Raw genomic sequence first — 25,275 nt, 5'->3', positions numbered from 1 at the left:
TTCAGTTTGTGTCGCAAGAAAAGTCCAGTGGGGTTTGTTTTGTACATTTTTGACGGAATTACATGTGTTTTGTGTGTCTTTTCATGCAGTATTGCCCTAGTTATGTGTTTAGGTTGTCTCTTCCGGAAACTGCTGAATGTTGCGGAGCCTGCCTGAGCCTGTGAGCGGTTTCTTGGTGACGGCGACAGTCGCTGGCAGAGTACTGGAGTTAGAGCTCTGTTTTCCAGGGTACCCGAGCTCACGGCATGGCGTCCCCTTCCAGCCGACTGCAGAGCAGGCCGGTTATCACTTGTCTATTCATCTTCTGAGTGAGAGCGGCAGGGAACAAGATGTCGGAAGCGCAGGGTAGTGAAATTGGAGAATGTTCCCTTCTGGCTCTTAAATGGAGGCTGTATACTGTCAGGTGGGCTTCTAGTTTCATGGTCACGGCGGTACCTATGTCTCAGCGGAAGCCTGAGTTTTAACTATATACATGGAGTAGCCTTCGCTCCCCATCCCCAATTCTTGGACACCCTTTAGGGGGCGGCATTGCACAAGCTGTGACTGTCCATGACCCTTTGCACAATGCCCTGAAGGAGAGCTGCTCGGTTGCTGTTTATCATTCCTAGCTCTGCCCCTGCCAGTGTTCGTGGCAGTCTCCCAACCCTAACTTCTTTCCGTGTTTCACATTGCTTGTCAGATTAAAAAAAAAAAAAAATGAATTTGAAATGTGGATATCCTCTTTCTCACGCCGTTTATCCAGATCTCAACTTTGCTCTTAAACGTAATCCAGAGTTGCCCTAGCGCGCTGTTTGTGACTGGTTTCTTTATGGCTGCTTGGGGGTCTTTTTGACTTTGCAGGCTAAAACATACATTGGGTAGGTGAGGCGGCTGGGGATGAGGACCAGCGTTTTTTTAAAACGAGAAGGGCACTAAAGTTTAGTCTAAACTGAGGGGTCCAGAAGGGAATTGTGAAATGAGCTGAAGCTTAGGCAGCAAGCAGGTAGGAAAAGGCAATAATATACACATCCAGCTGTCTGGATCTAAATTAAGTTATAATAAGAAATGTCTGGTAAATGAAATGCAAAGTGGTAATATTTAAGCAGCATTTCTTCATTTACTCAAAGGATTAAACTTTTAAGAAGTTATTTAGTACATCTTCGAACAAAAAAGAACAGTGGCAGTCAAAATATAAAACATGACGTTGTTATAATTGAAAATTATGAATAAGAAGGTATCCGTAAGTGTAATACTGGCTTTCCAGAGTGAGACGAGTTGTGATGTGATAACTTGTTTTTCATAGCACACAGAATTCGTCAGGATGTCTCAAGTTCCTATCGTTTCCACTAATGGAATGACTGTTATAGTCAGTTACTGAATGACCAAGGGAAACAACTCTGCATTTTATCCGCAAGTATCACAAAGTCTGCCGATTAGTCTATTCATCCAGTAGCAAATGTAGGTTTCTTTAATTTTACCAGTTCTCAAATATAGAAAGGGAGCACCCAAATATCGTACCGTTTTTTGTTGATGTTTTACGAAGTAGACACACTGTCAGGCTTCACAATGGGTACCTCGTGTGCTACTGTAGCTCTCCAGCTACCTGCAAGTAGCTCTCCTGCGTGCAGACCAGTCTACTAAATTAGAGTATATTTTACATTTGCAGTGCTTAATTTGAGAAAGTGTGTTAAGATGCAGGGCCCAAACAATTTTTGTTGAAGAGCAATCAGTTGTTGCTTTTCTGTCTGAGCATTTACTGTGGGCAAAAACAATCCTTTATTAGGAATGCAAACTCCAACATGTGAAAATGTGCTTACGCTCCAAACTATAAACAAGCTCCCAGGCTGGAAGTTTAAACAGCGAGATGTTGTCATGTTGTAGAAAACATTTTTGAAGACCAGGATGTGAATTACTCTTTACTCATAAACTCTGTGAAATACAGAAAATGAACATAAACTGTCTCAGCAGAAACATTAGCAAGTGTTCCTGAAAGGACACCATCAGCCGCATGAAAGAGTGTAAGAGACTGGCTTGCTGGATTGCTCTGTAGACAGAAGCAAAGTTATCAGAAGCTGAGTGAATTGCCCCTACACAGTGTAAATTGCAGCCTGACACCACATGGCACACACCAGTAAAGCAATATGTAAACATAAATATTAAGACACAATTGTATTAATATGCAGGCAATAGCTTTAAAAAAAAATCGTATTTGTTTTCCGTGAGGCCAATGTGTTCCGTGGGTTGATAAGTGTTCAAGTGGAAATCCTGTATTTTGTAAGCGCATGTTTGCCTTCAGTAAACACGTTAGCGTGCTTCAATTAAGCTCTGCCCAATTAAACGCTGCTAAATAGCAACATTTTCAATTTTTGCTGGAGATAGAGGAAGAAGGTAAATGGAAGTGCTTTAGTTATATGCTAGGCCACTGGAATTATGTGGTAGGAAAAGAAGAAATTATGAGGCAGGGTTGACTAATTTATGTAGCCAGAAAAGTCCAGTTGTGAATTTACAGTGCCAATAGCTATAACTCAAGAAAATGCGAGACCTATTGCATTGCAAATGCTTGTTTATGAATTGCATATAAATGCTGTGTGTACTTCACTCATTTTCGGTATTCTGATGTCAAACAGTTGTAGACTTGGGACAGTCCAGTTTTGGTGGCATTGCTGAGATTCTGTGATAAGTGTAGTGTTTGTACATGTTCATATGATATTATGCAGTGCTTTTTGCACTCTTCAAGTCACCTCAAAAGGTTGGGAGGATTGGGGGAAAGGTAAACACGCATTGGCAAATTCAAAAGGTCTAACCTATACAAGATCTATTGTCTTTTTCAATATTTTCTCATCAAGTTGATATAGCAGCGTGGCCACACTGCAACATGGCTGAAAGTTAAAAAAAAATTAAAAAATCACTATGATGTGGCAAGTGTTGACTGCTTCATACTTTTTCATTTTTTTTTTGTTTTGTTTAACTTTCAGCTGTGTTGGTCAGCTGCCACTCTGCCGTGCAACACAGTTAAAAAAAACATTAACAAACCCAACAGGTATTTTATAGGCAAGACCCATTGGCATTGTCAATAATCGTTTCATTTGCTAAAGATGCTTTTCGTTTAAAAAAAAAAAAAAAAAAAAAAAAAAACACCTGCCTATAAAATGCCACCAGTAAACCTTTTGCATAGCAAGTAAGTAATATAATAGTTTACTTCTATCTCTCTTTTCAGCTTGGGATTTAGATGCTTTTGGAAGATGGATGCAAAGAATAAAACCACTTTGACTCCCACACTCTTGAGTTGCTTTAACCAGAGGGTTTCCACTGTCTCGAAGAACCAGACTGGCATTAAATATCCAATACAGGCATTCATTGGCGATGGGCTGTATGTCTTTGGACTGATTGGGATTTTTATTATCCTAAAGACATTAATGACACTGAATACTATGTTGGAAAACAAGCCGGATGACCACGTCTTCATGGTTTATAATGTCAAAGCAGAGCATCAGGATACAACCTTGGTTCAGCAAATGGCGAAAGCACTGGAGAATATGGAATGCAGCAGTTCTCTACCAGTTAGCTCCCCATCATCGTGTGATACCTTCTCCATGTTTGCCAGTTCTCCACCGGTTCACTCTGGAAATGGGTCGGATGCTGTCTTTACGTTCATGGAACCCAACCAACTCAGCCAAGGCACCAGTACTCCGATCTCCAGCGTAAACATGAGAACTCTCTTATACAGCCCGGACAGCAGTACTAAATCACTGGTGTAGAAGGTCTCACTGAACTCACATGGTGATTTGGACACTTTAGAGTGTATTTTACTGTAGCCATCCAACCACAGTGGTGTACTCCCATTGTCGTTAGTCACACGCTTGAGGAGTAGTAGTACGATTGCATACACCATCACTTTACATTTTTGTGCCACAAGTTCAATTTTACATGATTTCACTCTTTACAGTTATTTGTTTTTCTACAATGCACGTGATGCACAAACATCTAATTTTTAGAAATGTTCATAGACTTTTGGCTCCTGTGCAGAGCGAAGAATGTTTTCATTACACCCTGATGCAGCTGTACTTAGTATAATAGAGGAAATTTTGGAGATGTCTTTGTGTGGCCTGCTAAGAGAGGGAGTGAATGAACACTTACTCAGTGAAACTATCAAAGTTCCTAAGCACTTCTACCACTTAAAAAAAAGAAACCAAATGACACAGAGCTTATAAAATGCTGTATCACAATTAACCAATATAAATAAATGCTAATAAATTCAATAAATTCAAACTATGTTGTTAGAGTTCTGTGGAGCAAGAGAAGCTCGTGTTTCCTGGTAGAAAACTTGGAGTAAAGTCGGTCTCCAGGACAGTGTTGGCAGGCTGCCCACAAGTGCAGTTCTGGTGATATATGATGCCAGGTTTAGTGCAGGTGTTAAAGGGGAGGAGGACCTTTTGTGATCTGAAGTCACTGGCTCAACACTGCTTGGAGGAGTGACAGTCTCTACTCTGTACCTCTGACACATCTCCCTTTGAGATCTGGAGGTGTGGTTTCTTTCAGAGATGTTGAGGTTGCAGGCTGTGAAGTGAGGGCAGACAGAACACTGTCTGAGTAAAGAGAAGGTGTCTCTTCATCCGGGCTCAATCCTACTTGGTGGAATGGCCACGAGGGCCTCTTTCTGGTGGAAAGCTTTTTTCTAGCTTTTCTCCTTTTGATCTGTGAAGGGGTGTGATGGCATTTGGTGGGGCTGGGATTGGGTTATCTGATGGTCAGTGACAATCATGCGTGTACCTCTGTCACTCTGGCAGGACAACAAAAAGGGGTAGATCTTCTAGGCAGCCGTGATCTCCAGACTTACTTTATTTATTGGTTTACAAAATAAACACCGTTTCCATAAAAGCAATTTACTATTTTACGCAATTTTTAAAGGATTTAAATTCGTTTTATAGTCAAAAAGCATACATTAGCCAGGTCATTACTTTTAAAGTTTGTACAGCTAGTGAGATTGACCTGCTGTGAGCCATGATCCAATCTCAGTTGACCTGGAACTCAATCACTCTTCAGTGGCTCCTAATCAAGTCAGTCTGCAGTAATCACCTTGATTCTAACGTGCTCAGTCATTCAGCGCACTCCGCTTTCCCTCGAGGGAGCTCGCTTGTAGTTCACGACCACCCTTGTCTGGGAACAAATGGTGTCCACACATCAATCCCTTTTACAGTTTGTGTTCGACTCCTCAGCCTGGACCTTTTATAAAGCTACCATATAATTGCACTAAACCATTAGGGAGACCACTTCAGGACATGGAAGGCTCTCTTCTCTAAATAGAAATATGTGTCTTCCTTTCCGCAGCATACCTGCCTCTGTACAGAAATCACATACCTGTTTTTTCTAATAGATTTCGGCTGTTTCACCAGCACAAACCTACATGCAGCTGCTCCTGCTAGTCCGTTCTTCTTTCTCCAAGGAAGAAACCTGTGCTCCTGTCACACCATGGGTATGAATAACACGTTTCTCACTTATTCACCTGCCTTTTAATTTTTAGATGGAAATATAACCTATTACAATATATCGGAGGTCATTTCTGCCAGAGGTGAACTAGAAGGTAGAAATAAGTGTATGATACTCTAATGTGCACGTACTTCAGTGTAAGGCATCACTGATGGATGTGCTCCACTCTTGTACTGTTTTTTTAAACAATCTATATTTTCTGTTTTCTTAGATCACCATATACACGTTCCTTTGCAATTTTGGTACAACAAGAACAACTGAAGTGTATAAATACACAGAAGTCTACCATTTTGACTAAATACACATTTCGAAAAGCCTTTTGTATTTTAAAACTAATGTATGCGACTGACAGTGACACAGTTCTGCTCACAGTTCCTCTGACCCTGGTTCTCAGGCAGGTCGCTCCCCTCACCGCCACGCAGCCTCCAGTGTGACCGCTCTCGCTCCTGTGCCCTGACTGCCTTTTCCCGCCTCCAGTGACCTAGCGCCAGCGTCCTCTTCGTTTTGTGCCCGAGTGCCTGTGTCCACTCTTTCTTCTGTACCCCGAGTGCCTGTGCCCCTGGTATTGTTCCACTGTACATTTTACCTTTTTGCCCTTACTGTGTTCTTTTTTCTTCCAGCCTCGCCGCGTCACCCCATCGCCGCCCGTTTTTTTCCCGCCACTACACTCCGGTAGCTCCGCCCCCTTGCTCCCCAATGGCTGCCCCGCTCCCACCTCCCAGCTGCTCCTCCCTCCCTCTTCCCCTCATATGGAGGCCGCGCAGCGATAGAGAGAGCGACCTCTGACCCTGGTTCTCAGGCAGGTCGCTCCCCTCACCGCCACGCAGCCTCCAGTGTGACCGCTCTCGCTCCTGTGCCCTGACTGCCTTTTCCCGCCTCCAGTGACCTAGCGCCAGCGTCCTCTTCGTTTTGTGCCTGTGTCCGCTCTTTCTTCTGTACCCAGAGTGCCTGTGCCCCTGGTATTGTTCCACTGTACATTTTACCTTTTTGCCCTTACTGTGTTCTTTTTTCTTCCAGCCTCGTCGCGTCACCCCATCGCCGCCCGTTTTTTTTCCCCGCCGCTACACTCCGGTAGCTCCGCCCCCTTGCTCCCCATTGGCCGCCCCGCTCCCACCTCCCAGCTGCTCCTCCCTCCCTCTTCCCCTCATATGGAGGCCGCGCAGCGATAGAGAGCGCGACCTCTGACCCTGGTTCTCAGGCAGGTCGCTCCCCTCACCGCCACGCAGCCTCCTGTGTGACCGCTCTCGCTCCTGTGCCCTGACTGCCTTTTCCCGCCTCCAGTGACCTAGCGCCAGCGTCCTCTTCGTTTTGTGCCCGAGTGCCTATGTCCGCTCTTTCTTCTGTACCCCGAGTGCCTGTGCCCCTGGTATTGTTCCACTGTACATTTTACCTTTTTGCCCTTACTGTGTTCTTTTTTCTTCCAGCCTCGCCGCGTCACCCCATCGCCGCCCGTTTTTTTCCCACCGCTACACTCCGGTAGCTCTGCCCCCTTGCTCCCCATTGGCCGCCCCGCTCCCACCTGCTCCTCCCTCCCTCTTCCCCTCATATGGAGGCCGCGCAGCGGCCGCGCCGCTGGCGCGCCAAAGGCAAGCCCGTCTGCGCCTGGACCGTGCCCAGCGCCAGACCCCCTGGCCCCCTCCGCTGCGAGCCTACCCGCCGGACCTACGAAGCCGCCACCCTCATCGCACTCAACACCGGCCGGATCCCTGGGTGCTGCCGAGCCGCCCCAACACGCATCCATGGACCCTTCACCTGCCAATCCTGCAAGTTCTCCTGCATCCAAACCCGCACCGCACCCGCCAAACCAAGCACCAGCAGCAACCATCTGAAGTGCATCCTGCTCAACACCCGCTCCGTCCACAGACACGCCGTGGAACTCTGGAACTTGCTCGACACCACATCTCCAGACGTCGCCTTCCTCACAGAAACCTGGATGAACGCCTCCTCAGCGCCCGACATCGCCATCCCGGACGGATACAAGATCACCCGGAGGGACCGCGTCAACCAAACAGGAGGAGGCATCGCCATCGTCCACAAGAACACCATCCGCATCACGACCAATTCCGACGACACCCTCACAGCCGCCGAACACCTTCACTTCCAGATACACACCGACCCCAAGACCACACTCAGAGGCACTCTCATCTACAGACCCCCAGGACCCCGCACACAATTCAGCGAAGACCTCGCAGACTTCATCAGCCCACACGCCCTCCTCTCCGCTGACTACATCCTCCTAGGGGACCTCAACTTCCACCTGGAGAACAACAACGACAACAACACCACCACCACCCTGCTGGACAACCTCACCAACCTCTGACTCAAGCAACTGGTGAACACCCCCACCCACTACGCCAGACACACGCTGGACCCAGTCTTCACCTCCAGCAAGTAAATCTCCTTCAGCCACTCCACCGGACTCCACTGGACAGACCACAGCTGTGTCCACTTCAGCTTCAGAAGAACCACGACTCACCACCACCCACAACAGGCCCCCCGCAGGAACTGGAACAAGATCACCACCAACCAGCTCTCCACATCACTGAGCCTGAACCCCCCCGGCAGCTCAACGGACCCCAACCAAGCAGCCAACAACCTCACACAGTGGATCACCAACTGCGCCAACCACCTTGCACCGCTGAAAAGCCATCCCACCAGACCCAACAACAAGAAAGCCCCCTGGTTCAACAGCGACCTCAAGAACTCCAAGAAGAACTGCCGCACCCTCGAGAAAACCTGGCGAAAAAAAAACAACTACAGACAACATGACCGCCCTCAAGCACGCCTTCCGCAAACACCACCAGCTGATCCGCACCACCAAGAAGACAGCATTCAAAGAACGACTAGACGACAACGCACACAACAGCAAGGAACTCTTCAACATCGTCAAAGAGCTCTCCAACCCCAGCGCCCGAAACAACGACATCATGCCCTCACAAGACCTCTGCGACTCACTCGCCTCGTTCTTTCACCACAAGATAGCCGACATACACAACAGCCTCGGCGCCCAGACCACGCACCCAACCACCAAACCAACGCCCCCCCAACACCACCCTCCGTGCCTGGACCCCGGTCAGCACCGAAGACACTATCCACACGATGAACACCATCCATTCCGGATCTCCGACCGACCCATGCCCCCACCACGTCTTCAACAAGGCCGACTGCATCATCGCACCCCATCTCCGGGACATCATTAACTGCTCCTTCAACACCGCCACCTTCCCGGAGAGCTGGAAGCATGCCGAACTCAGCGCCCTCCTGAAGAAACCCGCAGCCGACCCCACCGACCTCAAGAACTACCGCCCCATCTCGCTCCTCCCGTTCCCTGCCAAAGTCATCGAGAAGACCGTCAACAGACAGCTAGCCACCTTCCTCGAGACTAACGGATCCCTCGACCACTCGCAGTCCGGCTTCCGTGCCAACCACAGCACCGAGACCGCCCTCATCGCAGCCACTGACGACATCCGAGCCCTGCTCGACAACGGGGAAACAGCGGCACTCATCCTCCTGGACCTCTCCGCAGCGTTCAACACTGTCTGCCACCACACCCTAGTGCAACGCCTCAGCAACATCGGAATCCAAGAGAAGGCACTAGAGTGGATCATCTCGTTCCTCACCGGAAGAACCCAGAGAGTCCGCCTCCCCCGTTCAGTTCCGAGGCCACCAAAGTCCTCTGCGGCGTACCACAAGGATCGTCACTCAGCCCCACCCTATTCAACGTCTACATGAGCCCCCTCGCAGCCATCACACGCCAACACAACCTCAACATCATCTCCTACTCCGACGACACCCAGCTGATCCTCTCCCTCACCAATGACCCAGCCACCGCCAGAACCAATCTGCACGAAGGGATGAAAGACGTAGCCGAGTGGATGATGAATAGCCGCCTGAAGCTGAACGCAGACAAGACGGAAGTCCTCATCCTGGGATCATCACCCTCTGCCTGGGACTACTCCTGGTGGCCCCCTGCACTGGGCAGCGCACCCAAACCAACGGACCACGCACGCAACCTGGGCTTCATCCTGGACTCCTCCCTCTCGATGACCAAACAAGTCAACGCTGTTTCATCATCATGCTTCAACATCCTACGCATGCTCCGAAAGATCTTCTGATGGATCCCCACCGAAACCAGGAAGACGGTCACCCAGGCACTCGTCACCAGTCGACTGGACTACGGAAACACCCTTTACACCGGAACCACGGCCAAACTACAGAAAAGACTCCAACGCATCCAGAACGCCTCCGCACGCCTCATCCTCAACATCCCTCGACACAGCCACATCTCCAGACACCTGAGACCTGCACTGGCTCCCCGTCAGCAAGAGAATCACGTTCCGTCTCCTCACCAACGCACACAAGGCCCTCCACGACATGGGCCCCAGGTACCTCAACAACCGCCTGACCTTCTACACTCCCACCCGCCAGCTACGATCGATCAGCCGCGCCCTCGCCGCCGTTCCACGCATCAGGAAAGCCACCGCGGGAGGAAGATCCTTCTCCTGCCTGGCAGCCAAGACTTGGAACTCCCTCCCCATCCACCTCCGTCTGACCCAAGACCACCTCTCCTTCAGGAAGCAACTCAAGACCTGGCTGTTCGAGCAGTAGCGGTCCCCCCCTCCCCCAGTGCCTTGAGACCCTCCGGGTGAGTAGCGCGCTTTACAAATGACTGATTGATTGATTGATTGATTGATATGGTTAGCTCAAATACAACTCCATGCAGGGACTTCTTTTTGTTAAGAGGGTTGTTTCCCAAATCACTGGTGCTCATTTTATCAATTTCGAGTAGATGAGAGGCTGAGCAGACCCTCTGGCAATCAGTGTGTGACCCTTTGGTTACACAGTGGCCTCTGCAGCATTAGTCTGCTGTGCCATCGGTCCAGATTTCAGGTGCAAAGCGAGGAGCCATCGGTGTGCGCTTTTGGCCGCAAACTTTGATACTGCATCAACCGTGTTCTTCAAAACCTTTTTGATTCTGCAGTGATTTTTTTTTTTCTGGGGTTAAACGCCTAACATTGATGTTGGTTGCAGGTATATTCAGTTTATGGCCCTCCGTTCACTGATGGTCCGAATCCAGTCCTGTCACTGATAACAACCAGAACGAAGAAGGTAGCAAAGGACAGAAAAGAAAGGCGGTTTCCAATGGAAATACCTATTTTACAGTGTTATTTAAGCACCTGGGTAATGCATACCCTTATCGGGGGACGCTGATGCCAGAGGATGGCCTGGATAGCATTGCTATCGCTGAGGTGTGGTGCAAAGGAAGATGTGATTATGTATCAGTGGGATGGTTTAGTTCTGCAGTAGGGCAATTTCAGGCATTTGGAACTTGTGATCTGCCTATTCATTGACCAAGGAATACTGTAGCCTTCTCTGCACTCATTTGCTAGGCGTCATTCCAGGTTGACCACAAAGTGCATCTCCTGTGCTATCTAATACACCTATATTTCCCACCTGCATGATCAGCCATAATGTCATGACAGGCCCTCACACTCGACACCAATCTCTTCACATCTTTATGACCATGCACCTTCCTACCATATATACTAGTTTGATATTCTTTAGAACACACCTTTGACATCAATGTGCCTGGATTAATGTAGATACTGAACATAAGAGGAGGCTGTTACCCCAACCCCACCCCCACCACCCGCAGCTCCCACCACCCGCAGCTACTTCAGGGGTGATGAAAAGCCATGCTCTTCCCTCTCTGTTTATGAGAAGGTTGAAAAATATGTCCTGTTGTCTCGGCAACCAACTCCACAATAGGGTACCGTGAGCTACCATGTTGAAGGGAGCCAATGGATCCGTTACTATGAGCGTAATGGAAGACGCAGGAATGCAATTGCCAAAACATCATACACACCATACTATGCTTGGTTTAAATCCTGAATTGCTAGAAATCCAGTAGATCCTTCTTGTCGGCATGTTCGGTTTCTGTGCTGTCGCCAACTTCTCCATGAATTTGGAGGGCAATAACTGCTTAGTGTAAGGAGGCTTTCACATGTAAGTTTGTGTAGAGTCATAACTGAGAGGAAGTCACTGTTGGGAGAAAGACTGGAGTTTTATTAGCCCTTATCTTTGTTTCTTCAGTACCATAAACCAACTATTTACAGACCTAAAGGAGCAAAGGTTTATACACTTCCTATGATCCTTACATTGGGATGATTAGCAGAATCCAACTAATTCACCCTGTAAAAGGTCCTTGAGTCGGAAAAAAATATTCAGCAAAATGTAATCGAGTCTCAACAGAGCCAGGATGTATGGTTCAGCTACAGGTACATATTAGGGGTGGCCGTAAATTGAGATTTTCCTAGCCTTGGTGGCAGAAAGGCTAGATTTTATTAAAGACAAGAAGGCGAGTATTATGCTTTTCTTTTCATGCTTTATTTAAACAGCAGCCAAGAACTACAAATCCCAGAATCCCCGGGAAAAAAAACTACAAAACTGCATCACAATGGGGCCAACCAATCACACAACGAGCCCCATAATAACAATCTTGACTGAGAGCACCAAGCCCTCTTTTTTTGTGAATGTCAGTCAATGGAGTAATTTGAATAAAGCCATAATAAACCATAGAGTCAAAAGGGCAGAGAGGAAGTCTTTGCAGAAGGCCTTAAGGAAAGGATAAACCACTGTAGATCCGGATGATTCAGGTGAAGGTCCAGAACGAGGAGCCGATGGAAAGTGGTCAGCCAGAAGCTGTGTTGCTGGTTGAGGCAACTGGAAAAAAAGAACAGGGAGGGTTAGATGAGGAGGGATAATACTCGCCTCCTTGTCTTTAATAAAATCTAGCCTTTCTGACACCAAGGCTAGGAAAATCTAAATTTTATTACAAGACAGGAGGCTCGTATTATGCTTGTTCAAAGCAATGAAAAAACCGTGTGCAAAGGATGATCAACAGGTTTACAATAGAAGGTTCTAAATGTACTAACGTTAGACCAATCTGCAGATCTAAGGATATCATGCAAACTAGCACCAGACCAAAAGGCATGAGAAGCCGTAGCTCCTCTAACGGAATGGGCGCCATAAATATTGGTAGGGACCCCAGCCAAAGACATCAGCCACTTAACCCAACGAGCCAAAGTGGGAGATGAGACAGGTTTGTGGGGCTTCTGAAAGGTAATCAACAACTGAGATGAGGAAGGAACCCTGAGATCTGCAGTTCGTGAAACCTAAGTTTTCAAGCAATTACCAACACACAATGTGGGTTGAGAGGGAAAAAAGGGATAAAGGACAGAAGACAAATTGGTCTTGGTACGTCTAGATACATTGAAACGCACACCTAAGGTGGAAAAATGAAAGTAGGAAACATCCAGAGCCTTTACATCTGAAACACGTTTTATAGAAACAAGACAGAGGAGCATAGTGAGCTTAGCAGACAAATATTTCAAAGATAGATCAGGATTATCGGGCCAAGAAATAAGAAGACGAAGGACGGAGTTCACATCCCACATAGAATTGTATTTGGGGGCTGGAGGTTTGGAAAAACGTACTCCTTTTAGAAGACGACAAACTTAAGGGTGTTCTCCTACTGGTCTACCATCCACCTTGACATGTTCTGAAGAGATTGCGGACCTATAGGTATTGACAGTACGGTAAGCTTTGCCTTGAGAAGCTAGGAATTTTACAACTAAGGTAACGTCAGCTGAAACGGGATTGGAATTCCTGTCCACACACCAGCTACACCATACTGACTAGACGGAACGGTAGACCCTTGAAATACCTGGAGCCCAGGATTGTTGGATGAATTGGTCAGCCTGTTCCGAAATTCCTGGGGTTCTCCAGGAAGCCCCGAAATCCTCCAAGCTATGAGATACAGGGAACCTTGTAATACGAGATTGTGGGGAAGACCCTGGGGATTCAAAAGAAGATCGGGGAAAGGAGGGATCAGGACTGGAAGATCTGACGAGAGTTCTAAGAGGGTCGGATACCAAGGTTGAGACTGCCAGAATGGGGTGACTAGAACTAGAGAAGAACATTGTCGGTGAACGTGTGCCAGGACCCGAGCAATAAAAAGGAAGGGGGGAAAGGCATACAGAAGGGAAGGAGGCCACACTTGAAGAAAGGCGTTGGTAGCCAAAGCCAAAGGATCTGATCTCCAACTGAAGAAGTTCGGAAGTTGGGAGTTGAGCCTTGAGGCAAAAAGGTCCATGGACATCGTACCGAAGATAGAAGAAAGTCGATTGAATATGGAAGGGTGAAGCTGCCAATCGCTTGAATCCTGGGAGTGTCTTGAGAACCAATCTGCCAATACATTCAGATTGCCTGGGAGGTATTCTGCCCTGACTGAAATGTTTTTGTGAAGACAAAACTCCCAGAGACTCTTGGCCAAGAGAGCCAAAGGTTTGGCCCTTGTTCCGCCCAGGCGATTTATGTATGTTACGGCAGATAAATTGTCCATTCTGAGAAGAATGGAGCATTTTACTCTGTCTTTTGTAAAGGACTGGATGGCAAAGGAACCTGCAAGCATCTCTAAATAGTTTGTGCATTGACGACTCCTGAACGGGCCATGGTCCCCCAGTCGAGTGTGGACCACATCTTGCGCCCCAACCTGTCAGACTTGCATCTGACTCTAAGACCAGATCTGGGGCGGCAGAGAAAATTGTTCTCCCGTTCCAGGTGTCTAAATTACTCATCCACCATGTGAGTTCTTCCCTGGACTCTGCATCTAGGACAACCTGATCTGAATACGACAGACCTTGTTGAAGATGACGGATCTTGAGCCTCTGGAGGGCTCTGTAATGAAGAGGGCCTGGGAAAATGGCCTGGATGGAAGAAGAAAGGAGGCCTACGAGACGAGCCAGTGCTCTGAGGGAAGAACAAGGGAGAGACAAGGCATGACGAATTTGTTTTCTTTATTAAGGAGACTTTGTATTGAGGAAGCTGGAGAATCGACTCTGTAGTGTTGAATAGGAACCCCAGGAACTTGAGAGTTCGTGAAGGAATTAGAGGAGACTTTTGGAGATTTATAAGGAAGCCCAGTCGAGAAAAAAGGTCTTTACAAGGATTTAGTTGAGTTACAAGGGAAGACTTGTCCTGAGCCATAATAAGGAAGGCGTCGAGATAGACGATAAGTCTGAGCCCTGAGGAAGGCTACCACAGGTTTGAGTATCTTGGTGAAACACCAAGGGGCGGAGGAAAGACCGAAGGGAAAAGTTTTTTTAATTGAAAGAAAGTATTCTCCCACTGGAATTGAAGAAATTTTCTGAAAGAGGGATGGACAGGCACTGAGAGATAGGCGTCCTGAAGATCTATGCGAACTAACCAGTCGTTGTGAAGGAGGAGATCCCTGAGATGGAGGATAGTTTCCATCTTGAAATGGTGATAAACTACGAAATTGTTGAACTCCTTTAAGTTTGACAGGGCGATGTTTTTTGTTCTTCTTTTGAACCAAAAAGATATTGCTGAGAAAACCGGAAGGATCGAGGACCACTTCCTCGTTAGCCTGTTTTGATAGTAAAGCTTGTATCTCGTCCTGAATGAGGCGAGACTGATTGCGAGAAAAAAGGAGAGGACGAGGAAGAAAGGGCTGACAAGGGGTTTGATAAAGATCTATGCAATAACCTTGGACGGTCTGAATTACCCAAGGGTCAGAATTTATCGACAACCAAACGTTTAAACGCAAAGCTAGTCTGCCTCCTACCGGAGGAAGGCCAGAACTGAAAGTTCTTACCTGCAAGTTGTTCTCCTTTGGATTTGTAACCCCTGTTGCGGCCACCGCGGAACCTGCGGGGATAGAATTGGGGTTTGTACCCTTGGTAGACGTCGAGTTGGTTGGTTTGGGAGTAGGAGCCTCTGTTGAGGGATTGTCCTCTTGCTGAGAAGCGGCCGGCAAAATGACTCCTTCCTTTACCAGCCCTTCCAAAAACCCGTTTGGAAAAAATTATTTTCATAGAGGAATGGGCTTTATCCAAGGAATTGAAGGTAGAGACGTACTTACTTATCTCCTTTATAAAAGAGTCTCCAAAAAGACCATCAGCATTAAGACCAGCAAGAGAGCTGAGCTTAGGATTAATCCTAAGGAAAAGGCTTTTGCGACGTTCTTGCGAAATGTAGGAGTTTGCATTGCCCAGCATACAAATCGCCCGTTGGGCCCAGTTGGAAAGGATATCCGGATCCACTTGTGAGCCTTCTATTTTTGCTTCCTCAGCAAGGTCAAAAATCCTGGTGAGGGGACCCACCAGGTCTAGAAGTCTGTCCTGACCATTTGACCAGGCCCGGTCAACTCCTTTTTTAAAAATTTGTTTTTTTTAGGGTCCTTTCCAAATTTAGTAAAGAAGAGTAACCTATTAGGGTCAATGGCGGGGGTGTCTGTAACTTTACAAGGAAGGAAGGGTCTGGGACATTCAGACTTTAATTTGTTTCTGGATGACTTGTCAAGAGGATGGCGGAGATAGAAGGAAACATAATCCGAAACATGGTAGGAGGGAAACCACTCTGAGGAATTGGGATGATGGATGGAAGTAGGGTCAAACATGGGGTCACCATCAGGATCAACAAGATCTTCGGGTACTAAGTGAGTGGAATTATCCTGAGGAGAAATGTTACGCCTTTTCTCCGGAGGCCCATCATAAGTCATCATTTAGTGCGTCTTGTAAGACATCGTCCCCATCACTGTCCGTGTCCCGTAAATGAAGAATATTAAGAGGGGAGGAAGGGAGCCCTGAAGAATTCGCCTCTCGGGTTGGAGGCCTAAACTTGTTAGAAACGCCTTTTGAAAGCTCATGTGAATGAGACACACGTTTCTTACCTCTCAAAGGAGGTTTAGCCTTAGGTGCATGAAGCATTTTAGAAATGGAGGCTTCCAATTTTTTTGAAATGTCCAACATAGACACTGAAACAGCGTGTTGGACTGAATCCTTAATAAAGGATTTCAAATTATCCTTAATGGATTGGGTTTGATCATCCTCTGACATAATGGGGGGAAAAATTTAGTATTTGAGAGGAAAAAATGGGTAAAAACGAATGTAAAAGTGGAGAAACAGGCTGCAATCCTGTTAAACGTGAGGAAACCAGTGAGGAAGGGGTTAAAATGCTGGTTGTGAAAAGGGGGAGTGACTGCCTTGGAAAGGCTGGCCGGGGGTGTGTAGTGGGCGTGCCACTAACCTCTGAACGAAAGGGAAAAACCCTTGCTGAACCGAAGCGGAGGGTAAACACGCTTTAAATGCAGCCGAGCGTGTGACTGAACTGAAGAAAACCCGCTTGAACCAAGCCGAGCGTGTGAATTGGAGCGAGGTGAGAAGAACTCAGGCGCGGCTCTCAGAACGTTGATAAGAACGTTCTGACAGCTGGCCTTGCGTGCGAAAGTGCAAATGAGGAGGCGCGAGCGCGCATAAAAGGAAAACACAAAGCACGATAGGACCAACAATATACACATAAAATATATATAACTACAACGTACTACACAGATAAATATCTGTAATAACACTATCAAATAGAAATATATAATTGGCGAGCAGGGTACTTATCTTGACTGCGAGCAGCAAGAAAAGAGGGCTTGGTGCTCTCAGTCAAGATTGTTATTATGGGGCTTGTTGTGTGATTGGTTGGCCCAATTGTGACGCAGTTTTGGAGTTTTTTCCCCAGGGATTCTGGGATTTGTAGTTCTTGGCTGCTGTTTAAATAAAGCATGAAAAGAAAAGCATAATACAAGCCTCCTGTCTTGTAATAAAATCGTGAAATACTATGTAGTGTCATCACGCTGAATTACCTAAATATTCTGCAAGGTTTCCAGGACCGCGAGAAGAGCAATTCTGCACTTAGCACTAATGCCCTTTCATGTGATGCATTTAGCGCTACGAAATAGCGCTAAATAAAATGGAACATGAGCAGGGAGAGCTACTTGTGCTCGCTAAATGTGCATTTGGGGTACGATTTTTCAACCAAATGAATTCCCAAGCATTTAGCACTATTTTTAGCGCATCACTAAAATGGAAGCAATGATGCATTCTGCGCTAAGAAAATGGTGCTAAATGCATCAGAACATGAACAGCAGTGCAAGCAGCCATTCACTAAATGTGCTCTCAATGTAGTCCCCCCCCCCCAAAAAAATTTTTTTACTGTTAATTACGCGAGCCGGCATGATTATGATATCGTTAATTGTGCATCAAAGAGTACAGCGGAATTACCAAAGTTATTTTGATTACTACTGTGCAATTGAAATACTGCCCAGGACTAGTACATAAAAACTGATTTTAGTTCATGGGAGGGTAATCTCCCTTCTGCATGAAACCTGTTATGATCAGGACTGGAAAGTCCTCTTGCTGGATCTTTCTGGTTATGCAGATAAACTGCCATAGATTGCCCTTTTTGTTTCACAATGGTGACCACAAAATTAACAGCAACTCTATATAATGAGCATACCACTGTTATGATATTCACTCCTCCTTCGGATTACTACACTCTTCTTGTTAGGGCTATATTGCACATAAGTAGCCTCTCCCTGTTTGTACAGGGGCACAACTTCAACTAGGTTCGCCAAGCGATTACCGGGAAGATAATGAGCTGCCCTTTTGGCAGCCATGAACTGGTACTTGCCCTAGGGCAGCGAATTGTTTGAAGCAGCCAATCTATATTTCCTAGGGTAGGCAGCAGCCTGCCCTGCTTACAAGGGGGGGACCGAGATCACCTTGCATATGGATGCTGTGATTGACAGGTCTGTTAATACTTTTGCTCAACACTATTGTACATGGCTGTCATGCCTCACTAATTGAAGGTCGCCGCTGATTTAAAGATGATCATTGAGACTGAAAAAAAAGGGTAAAATGGATTTGTAAGTTGCCTATATTGCAATAAGTACTCAGGTTGAGTATGATATATTTGATATTTTCTATGGGCTAGCTGTGAAAGGCAACTGGTTATCTCTGCCCACTCCCTGATACCTGTGACAAACTGTGATTGGTTTTAGTGGAGACTGATGAGCCAACATGAAATTTGATAGCAAGTAGTCAGTAAAATTGCAATTGTAGCTACTAAAGCCTCGACATTGAGTGCAACCGGGCACAGAGGGTGGTGCCGGTGCTGAACGAGAAGCAAGTTTGAGGTGTACAGACTGCAGTGAGGCTAGACCAGCCAACGGAAGTTCAACTGAAAGCCATGTGGATCCTGGGGGCCCAAAGGTGCACTAGAGGGAACTGGTAACGTGCTGAAAATATGCAGAATGGTCTCCCAAAAGGCCTCCACTTGCAACATTGTCAACCAATAGACCTTGAAATTCGGGGTGTATTGAGGCCAGGTTCGAGATCAGCTCCGATTGGCAGTGAGACCTGATTTTTTCTCTCCTCCAAGAAAGTTGCGCAACAGACCTGCTCTCTTTCTGAAGAGGTGGACAATGATTACATCAGTTCCTTTGGTTTTTGAAATGGTTAAGGGTTTCTAAATAGAGTTCTACTCTCCACTAATTCTCTTAGCTCCTTCTGAGCCGGTGTGTTTTTTTCTTCAAAGTTAGAGAGGCGTGTGCAAAGGGAGGAAATTCAGGAATTGTTGCTCAAGGGGGCAATAGTGTGGGTGCTGAATCATATATTCAAAGCTTTCTGATCAATCTATTTTTGGTCAGAAAACGGATAGAGGTTCTGACCAGTAGTCGAGCTCAAGCTATTACATTGTTATGTAATGTACAGACACTTAAAGAATGGCATAGGTGTGTTGCTGAGGTCTCTCGGTCTGCAGATGGTGGTATCTGGACAACACGTTTGAGAAACAATTAACAAGGCTTTGTTAGAGGATCAGAAAAGAATGACTCCTTTTTACTGGATTTGGGTTTTGTGATGGATCAGAAAAAACATTGGTTCCATCCAAAGGATTGTGTTCTTGGGTTTTGTCAAATTTGAGAGATTAGCTCTTTCTTTCCATCTCAAAGATCAAAGCAATAAAGGGGGAAGTTTGATCTGTGCTTAAGGTAGAAAGGTTTTCTGTGTGAAGATTGACCAGGCCTGGATTACCTGACTATTGCCCTCATCCATTCGGGCAATTTTTTCCTGTTGTTCTTCATTCCAGGACTCCAGCCTTTAAAAACCCTGCATTTAAACACCAGGCTTATGTACTCAGCCTTAGTTTACCTCTCGTCTGATTCAAGGGAGGAAGTGGGATGATGGCTCACCCAGATGGAGACATGAAATGGGTGTTCTAATTTTGGTCTAGTTCTAATAAGTTAGAGTCCGGTGCCAGCACTAAGGTTGCGGAGCAAAATGCAAGGATGTTTTGACAGGAGGCAAGTTGCAGGAAAATGTTTAGCATAGGACAAGATAAACCATTGTATACTGTTGTACATTGACACTATTTCAGTGGTCAGGTGTATAAACAACCTAGGAGTGTCTTGCTTTAGCAGGCTTGGCCAAAGAGGTCTGGCACTTCTGCCTGGGCAGAGGAATTATGGTTCAAGCAGCCTATCATCTGGGCTTAGCCAATTTAGTGGTGGATTGGGGCTTCAGGTTTGTACAGGATCTGAGCAACTGTATTCTGGACCCAGCTGTGTTCCATTATCGCAACACTCTTAGGGATCTGTTCTGGATAGGTCTATTTTACTTCCAGGCTGAATCGCAAAGTTCCTCAATTTTTCTGTTGGAGCCATTTTATGATTTTCTCCAAATGCAGCGATCTTTTCAAGGGTATGGATGTTCTCCATTTGTCAGCATTCTCATTACCTTGGTGCATATCGGGGGTTGTGGGGGCAAGGTCAAACGGGTATTATAGCACTGTTTGGGTTGGGTATGGACCATCAAGTGCTAGAACTCTAACTTAATTTTCCATGGCTTTTCATGGTTTCCTCCACTTCTGTTCAGTACAACAGGAGACCCTCAAAAGCTTATGTTTGAGGGACTTCTTCAACTGATGGGGCCTTGAGGATTTCAATTGTTCCTAGAGTGTCCGAGGACTTTTGCAAGAAGCACGGTGGGTTATCAGAAACTCATGGATCCTATCAGCTAGATCAAATTACTTGTATGGTAGATCTAATTACTTGTATGGTTGGTCAGTCTAGGTTAGCTGGTGTATAGAAAATCATATTAATCCTATTTCTGTGTCTCCAGTTGAGTGTGAAAATTGTTTTGCTGTGTTCAAGCAGCAAGGTCTATAAAACTATCAATGCATTCAGGTCTGCTATTTCAGCTGATGGCATTCTTGTTAAACGTTAGTCGTTTTCTGGTGTGTACAGCCCTACATTTTATCCACCTGGAGGTACCTTACAAGCCTACTCTGATCTACTGGATATCAAGTTGATCCTGGATCGTCTTTTGAATTGGCAGGACAACTAGTATCTTTCTTTAAAGCAAAGTTTAGCACAATAATGCTACTGTGTCTAATTTTCAACTGCAGAGTTACTGATGTCTAAATCCTTGATGTTGGTAACCGATCTTTCTCTAAAGTGGGGCTTACTTTTATATATGTATATATTATCTACTTTGGTATTATACCCAAGTTATAGAAGACTGTGTGATACTTTTAAGGTATCAAGAAGCACAGATTGCTGCTTTCCGTCCTTGTTTGACTTCTCCGTTTTTAATCTTTAAAGAAGGCGTTTATGCCTGTTTCTTATGCCACACTGGAAAGGTGGTACTGATGGATTAGGAACAAATTTGGGATTTATATTTGAAGCCCATTTTATTAGAAAAGCTGTGGAGACCCAAGCCTTTCCCTTCTCTGGATGTCTTGTGGATATCATATAAGGGATAAAATGCTCCCTGCCGTGCACTATAAGGATATTGCAAGCCACACAGCAGTTCCATAAACATGTAGAGGAATGAAGCTGAAAGCCAGTTCCTTTATAAGGTATGAAACTCCGAGGTGGCTTGCAATATCCCCATCATATATGCCAGGGGGTACTTCATCCCATATAATATTAGGTCACACCATCACCTTTCTCACAAACCAATTAAAGCTATGGTGTATAGCTCTTTCATATGAAAGAGCAAGCATGTTTGTAAATATGAAGAATAAAAATAAAACCTTGTGCAACATTAAACACCTCAAACACCTGTTAGATAATTGTGGCAAACAGATATTAGACATGATTCAATGCAAGTCATTTCTTTTTTTTTTTTTTTTTTTTTTTTTTTACAAAACGACTGCAGTAGCTCAATGAATAGAAGCATGCAGAAAGATTCTAGCTTTTCTCTAACTATCTAAGGTGAGCAAAAAATAAGCATGTTCCCTTTGGTTGTCATTGCAAGCGAGAAAGAAAAGCAATGTTCTGTTATTGTTGCTTTAAACAGCTGTTTCAATTCTGAAATGTGATCTGACCTGCCTTTTACCTCGGCAGCTGGCTCTGGCAGCAGGCATTGTGATATCAGGCTGTATTAACTTACAATAGTCAAGTTCTGACATCTTTTCTTTATAATCGATGAGTGGGTGTGTCACAAGTCGACGATTATAAAGAAATTAGAGACTGGTGTTTTAATACAGGGATTGCTGAATCGTGTATTATAAAAGCATTAGACTAGTCTTAAATCTAACTTTACATCATTCTATATTAAAACTATTTCTCATGTTTCTGTAGTTTACACTGAATTTGTCATAAGCCTCTGCCCTTGTAATAGAGCATCAACTTCAAAGCTTCAATAACCATTCTGCAGAAAGGAAAAAAACACCTAAGCAGCCTTTTGCTGAGAGTATGTCCAAGGCATAGAACTCCATTGCACAAGCTTCCAGAACCAACCAATCCTACACATTCTTCAAGAGCGAAAATGTTTGTTTCTCAGTCACTTATTTTTCTGATTGTACCATCAACCCTTTCATAAAGAACTGAAATATCTGTATGTCACTTATCCTTATAACCTGCACACTGGCACCAGATATTGTGAGCGGTCCCAATGACTGATGTAATGGATTCTAAATGTACAGAATAATCAATGACATTATATGTTCTGATTTTTAACCCCCACAACAGAAAAAGTTATCTCGTTTATCTGTGTTCATTTTATATTTTTGGTTGAAAATGTAACTCTCAATTACCAAAATAGAAAGGGCTTTGCTACTCACCTGGATCTGATTTGTGTTATAAAGTACCTTGAGCACATAATAAAAATAAATATACAAAATAATTTATACATACTACCTACTGGCCGTCACCACTAGGTAGTTATAGTTAGGACCTAGTTTCAATAGGAAAAGAGTGTTGTGTTTTTTTTTTTTTTTATTTGCCTAGAACTTTGTCGCCGTATGACAAATCTTCACACAACTTTCCCAAAAAAGTGTCTTATTGCACCTTTATTGTACCTGTTAATTTTCAGGGTGATTCATCAAGTGGGGGCTGAGGGGAAAAAAAAGGGGTGGGGGAGGGAGGAGGAGTTTATTTCCCATGTTAATTCCCATAGGGATTTTGAACATGTTCTTGGTTCAGAGAGCGTGCTTTTTAGTGATTTGGTGTAAATCCCTTCAGTAGTTTTACAGATATTAAAGGGAAAAGAAATATAGATATATAGGAACGTGGAGGCTCCAAGGATCCGAATATCTCAGGCTGAGATCTGATTGGCTGCCAACACTTCAACTAGGAAGTGTTGGCAGCCATTTTGAGACTCTGCTGCAGCCTAGTCACCAAAAAAATGCAAAAAGAAAATGGAGTAGGGTAGAAATACCTTTAACACCCTGGCCTTTTCAGTGAAATTTGGGGAGGAACAGCAAATTTCCCCCCCCCCCCCCCCCCCCCAAAAAAAAAAACTAAAACAACAAACACAGTCCGCTGCGCTTGTTCGTAATGTAGCTCCAAGGTGGGCCAGGTCCTGGGGGCATGCTCAGTATAAAAAGCAAAACCCAGGGCCCCCGCCAATGGCATTCTTATGCCCAAATACTAGATATAAATACTGGACAGTTCCAATTCTGAGCACAAGAATAAAGTGACACAATTCTGTTAAACAAACAAAAAAAACAAGATTTGCCCAGAATCAGACTGACTAGGAGGCAGATTAGAAGGCACTCCTGCAAGTGTCTGTTCAGTAGAGTGCAAACCTGCATGCACTCCTAGACAGCCAGCTGAGGGGGATCAGAGGGGTGCTGGCAGCCACTCACTCCCTCCATTTTCTTGGCATTCTAAAGTTGTAAGGAAAGTAACAGTGAACTGGTGGCAGGGGGTGGGTTTGGGGGCAGAAGCTGTGGATGTCTGCACTAATACCTGCAGTGCAGTTACCTCGAGGCAGGGAACACATGGGGAAATGGTTGGTAGCCGCTATGCAAGGTGAAGCCTGCCTTACAATTACCCCTAGGCGGGGAACATAGGGGACAGGGGTGACAGCTGTACTGAGTGATGCCCCCTCAGGAAGGGACACATGCATTGGAGCTGGCAGCTACCCCCACTGATGATTGCTGCACAGAGACACTGATGTGGGTGGCACGGGGAGAGAGGGCGATTGTGCTGCCTTCACTGTCCGTTGCACATGTACCCTGAACTGAGTGACATAACAGTAGAGGTGATACCTGCAGAGGCGTAGCAAAGGTGTCATGGATCCCAGTGCAATATAATAAAACAGGCCCCTATTTTCTCTTTGGATAGTAAATTACAGCAATATTTAAGGTTCAAAGCTACCCCACCCACCTCTGGGCCCCATGCCACTGCACGTGCTGCACCATTGATAGCTACTGCAGTTACCCTAAGGTAACTATAACTTGCGCCCTCACCATGCATTGCTAATTACCCCACATATTACAACACTCAGGACATCTTTGACAACATTATTGATAATATTGATGTAATATTTGCAGTAAAATTGAGGAGAAAACTGTGCATGGCGAGGGCACAAGTTAGTTACTACAGATACCCATAACTGCTGAATTTCTATGGTTTTGTGTGTAAATTCAGAACCCAACTATAATGTTCCTGTAACATTTGTTTTTTAAGTGAATTTCTATGTTTTTAAAAATTCTATTTCTTAACTATAACGCCCTTGTACCTTTTTGTTTTCTGTGTGTGTGTGTGTGTAAAAATATATATATATTTCACGTGATTTGTGAAGTGGCACAAAGGAACGCTTACTTTTTTCTTTGGGTGAGGAGGCGGGCATAATGGGATGTAGTTCAGTCAGCTTTGTTTTTTGTTACAATGCTACATACCTGAACAACCGGCATAGACCATGTTAACGCTATCGATCTTAAAATGACAAAGCTATTGCATTTGTTTACGCTACTTCAAAATAATCGTTGTACAAACAAAGCTACTTGCAATCCAACTAGATTGACTAGAGGTTCTGCTGAAGTAATTAGTGAAAACAAGGCTGCTTCATAGATATTCTGTTGTGAAGAAAAAAAAAACGAAAATAGATTTCATTGATGAACTACTGGACTGCCAGCCCCATCTCAAGCCGCGGATATCAATATAGCAATGAGACGCCCCCGATGGAATCGCACCAACACCCTCTAAACACCACTATCAATGAGACCATACACTTTAAGGACTGTGTGCTGCCCACTACTATCTGCTCACCCACGAGTTGTATCTACATTTCAGTATGCATGGCATGAAAACAAGGATGTAGGCCAGGCTGGAAGTTCCAACAGAAGATCAAAGCTATATAAGATTGCATCTGTATGCCTGTTGCGGCTAATCCACAACTCCCCACTGGACGCCCTTGACCAGGTGGCAGTGTCACTGGACATTGAGAAAGCCTTTGGGCTGGGATTTCCTATTCTCGGCCTTCAAGGCCAGGTGATTTGGGCCTTAATTTCTGTGATGGGTTCAAATACTGTACGCAGAACCATTGGCCAGAGTAAAAACGGGTCAGGTGATATCAGACAGCTCCTCTTTCCACAGAGGGACACACCAGGGGTGTCCATGGTCACCGATTCTCTTTGCTTTGGCAATGGAACTGCTTGCTTGCTACC

The 25,275-nt window shown here is 45.4% G+C and overlaps 1 protein-coding gene across 6 annotated transcripts in view; it reads left to right on the top strand.

The window, feature by feature from the left end:
• The window catches only part of LOC138249241 (uncharacterized), a 46,220-nt gene extending 41,827 nt beyond the window's left edge, over positions 1-4,393 (top strand). For 5 of the 6 annotated variants that reach the window (XR_011194804.1, XR_011194802.1, XR_011194806.1 and 2 more), the window contains exon 2: positions 3,197-4,393. Coding sequence is in view for 1 of the 6 variants with exons in the window: in XM_069203215.1 (XP_069059316.1) it covers positions 330-403; positions 3,197-3,737 (615 nt within the window). In the remaining 5 variants the exon portion in view is untranslated. Of the gene's footprint in view, positions 1-191; positions 404-3,196 lie in introns of those variants that run through there. The other variant, XM_069203215.1, reaches the window with a different exon arrangement.
• The last annotated feature ends 20,882 nt before the right edge of the window (positions 4,394-25,275 follow it).

This window comes from Pleurodeles waltl, chromosome 8 (assembly GCF_031143425.1).
Source record: "Pleurodeles waltl isolate 20211129_DDA chromosome 8, aPleWal1.hap1.20221129, whole genome shotgun sequence".
In the NCBI taxonomy this organism is placed as follows: domain Eukaryota; kingdom Metazoa; phylum Chordata; class Amphibia; order Caudata; family Salamandridae; genus Pleurodeles; species Pleurodeles waltl.
Note: the sequence above shows the minus strand (reverse complement) of the source record. Positions and strands in the feature narration are given on the sequence as shown.